The following is a 2,787-nucleotide window of genomic DNA, read 5'->3' as shown; positions in this document are numbered from 1 at the left end:
GTGTCTAGCGCCAAAATCTGGGTGGTCATACAATAATTATACAATATACCTGCGTTATACTGTATGGCTATTTTGCAAAAACTTATTTTGAATTTGGTGATTTATTTTGTTTATGCTTTTTTTGTGATCTTCTGAATGTTAACGGGTAAATAAATCTATATTATTTTTGTACAACATTTCTGCGTTCCCCCCCCCCCCCCACCTTCACCACAGATGTCCAGTGTGCCTACATCCCAAAACATAGGGTGATCACTACAGTTGCCAACACATACCAAGTGTCAGGTAGAATACCCACCTAAAGAGCCTAAAAAGTAAGCATTTTGTCACATGGAAACAGACTGAAAGCAGTTTACACACTAAAGGCTTCAATAGTGTGTGCTGGGTCAGGCTTTTACACACAAAGGGGGGCACACAGTCTTTGAGCTTTAGTCAGGTATATAAGTAGGGTTAACCATTGCTGGTCAGTACAGTACAGGACTACCACCAACTAACTCCTAACCATGACCATGGGAAAAGTAAGTGATCTGAAACACATCATGGGCCCTATCATGACATTCTAAAGTGCATCGTCACTCGTCAAAAGTCTATTCAAATTTAGTAGGATGTCCAGTTCACATTGGGAAGTGGAGCGCATGGCGTAACAAGGTGTTCCTAGGTCTTTTAATCAGTCATATGGGTGTGTTTGGGGCGTAACATCATTTTAAACCAATGAGAATGACATCTGTCATTCCCTTTAACGGCGCAATGCGCGATATGTCAAATAAATGCATCGGTATTTTGGCATTCAACGGCGCATTTGAAGGAGGCTGCTTGCGAGACCGTATGGAATAGTCATTCTTAAACCATGCTTTACTAAAACCTAGCATAGCCTTCACACATTTGCACTCGTCTATTATTTGAACTCATTGGCAAAGTGAAACTAACTTCACCAAGGAGTCAGTCAACGACAAGACAGTTATATGCAGTTACTTTCACTATTGACTGACAATGGGTCACCATCGAAAACATAGGCTGGAAAAAGCAACACTTACCCTAATGTTGCTCAAATGACTGAATAAAACAACATTTATCCTGCAGAGGAGTTGCTTATATCTCGTGACAGTGCGTCTTCAGCTGTGCTCCATACGTGTCTCTCGCCTCTCCCCTAATCACTTTTAACCGTCATTACCAATTTGCAAATGATGGTAAATAACTACTCATCATGAGATAATCGTAATTCGTAATATCTTTATTCTAATTATGTTTCCCATTGTAATCGTGCAATTTGTAATGCTTTGCATGGACGTGCGCTGGTGTGCGTTCATTAATGATAGAAGGATGGTGCGTGCACCTGTCAATTTGACTGTTGACATGCGCTCTTAAAATAGCATATGAACAACTCGCCATTGACTTCTGACCAGGATTAGGTGGTGTATGAAAGCGATTTTTAGACAATGCGCCAGGTCCCTCCCTAGGTTGTTAATTGCCACACCCCTGGGCGCAATGCTTAAAAAATAAACGTGCAAAATAACGAATTCAACTTCGCGCCGGTGAATAACGAACTTTACGCCATGCGCTGGTGACCCAAAATATAGCCCCATGTATGTTAATTGATTCGCTATATTGGAAAGCTACTGACCTGGACAATTTTCTCTTTTAGATCATCTTTTACGAGGAAAGGAACTTCCAGGGGCGCTCCTATGAGTGCATGAGCGACTGCCCTGACATGTCTTCTTACCTCAGCCGCTGCCACTCCTGCAGGGTGGAGAGCGGCTGCTTCATGATCTATGACCGTCCCAACTTCATGGGTAACCAGTACTTCATGAGGAGGGGCGAGTATGCTGACTACATGCGTATGATGAGCATGAGCGACTGCATCAGATCTTGCCGCAACATCCCCATGGTAATAGCCACTACTTGCAATTAATTTGCTATTAATGATCACTGATACTGCTTTGTTGAACAAACTTTGTAACATATTTTCCCATGGACATTATGTTTTTCCCATATTATCCCTCTCTAATACAGCACAGAGGATCTTACAGAATGAGGATCTACGAGAGGGAGAACTTCGGAGGCATGATGAACGAGCTGATGGATGACTGTGACTCCATCATGGACCGCTACCGTATGTCTGACTGCATGTCCTGCAATGTTATGGATGGCCATTGGCTTATGTATGAGCAGCCCCACTTCAGAGGCAGAATGATGTACATGAGGCCTGGCGAGTACAGAAGCTTCAGGGACATGGGATTCAGATGTATGAGCATGAAGCGTATCATGGATTCATGCTATTAAAAAGCAACTGCCTGTAATATTTGAGAATGTTAATTAAAATAATTTGAAGATAAATTTCTTATTTGAAGTACAGTTTTTTTGTCTCCATGATGTTTGAATGGATTATAAAAAGAAAATAATTTTCATCCATCTGGGAGAAGCAGAAAAAGCAGTGGTATTTCCAAGAATCCAGCCAAGCCAAGCAAGCCTAAAGCCCTGTTCACCTATAAAGCGATTCACTCATTACCTCTCACTCATCGCCTCAAAAGTAGAAATTTTTACTTTGGAACACAACATTTTACATCACCAGTAGGTATTTTGATGAATTACATCAACATCACATGATCTCTTGTCACTAGGTACTTGCAGTATGAATGGCTATTCTAAACTTCTGAACTGAGCGATTTGTAGGATTGTTACTCAACGTTCTGTAGGCCAAAATCAAAACATTGGTGAACATTCTCAAGACTACCAGACGCAAGCCTCTTCTGGGTTGCCAGATGTAATGCAGACTTGGCTAACGTTAATTGA

General features: G+C 41.5%; 1 protein-coding gene across 1 annotated transcript; it reads left to right on the top strand.

Annotated features, from left to right (window-relative positions):
* The first annotated feature begins 500 nt into the window (after positions 1 to 500).
* Positions 501 to 2,277, top strand: LOC143100620 (gamma-crystallin M3-like). The gene is made up of 3 exons (XM_076263994.1): positions 501 to 515; positions 1,640 to 1,882; positions 2,008 to 2,277. Exons 1-3 carry the CDS (start codon positions 501 to 503, stop codon positions 2,275 to 2,277), a joined length of 528 nt encoding a protein of 175 aa, XP_076120109.1.
* Positions 2,278 to 2,787: the final 510 nt, after the last annotated feature.

The sequence above is a fragment of the Alosa pseudoharengus genome, unplaced genomic scaffold, assembly GCF_046254945.1.
Source record: "Alosa pseudoharengus isolate Yale_2024_CS ecotype anadromous, Long Island Sound unplaced genomic scaffold, YU_APseudo_1.1 YU_APseudo_1.1_scf_3, whole genome shotgun sequence".
Taxonomy (NCBI): Eukaryota; Metazoa; Chordata; class Actinopteri; order Clupeiformes; family Clupeidae; genus Alosa; species Alosa pseudoharengus.
Note: the sequence above shows the minus strand (reverse complement) of the source record. Positions and strands in the feature narration are given on the sequence as shown.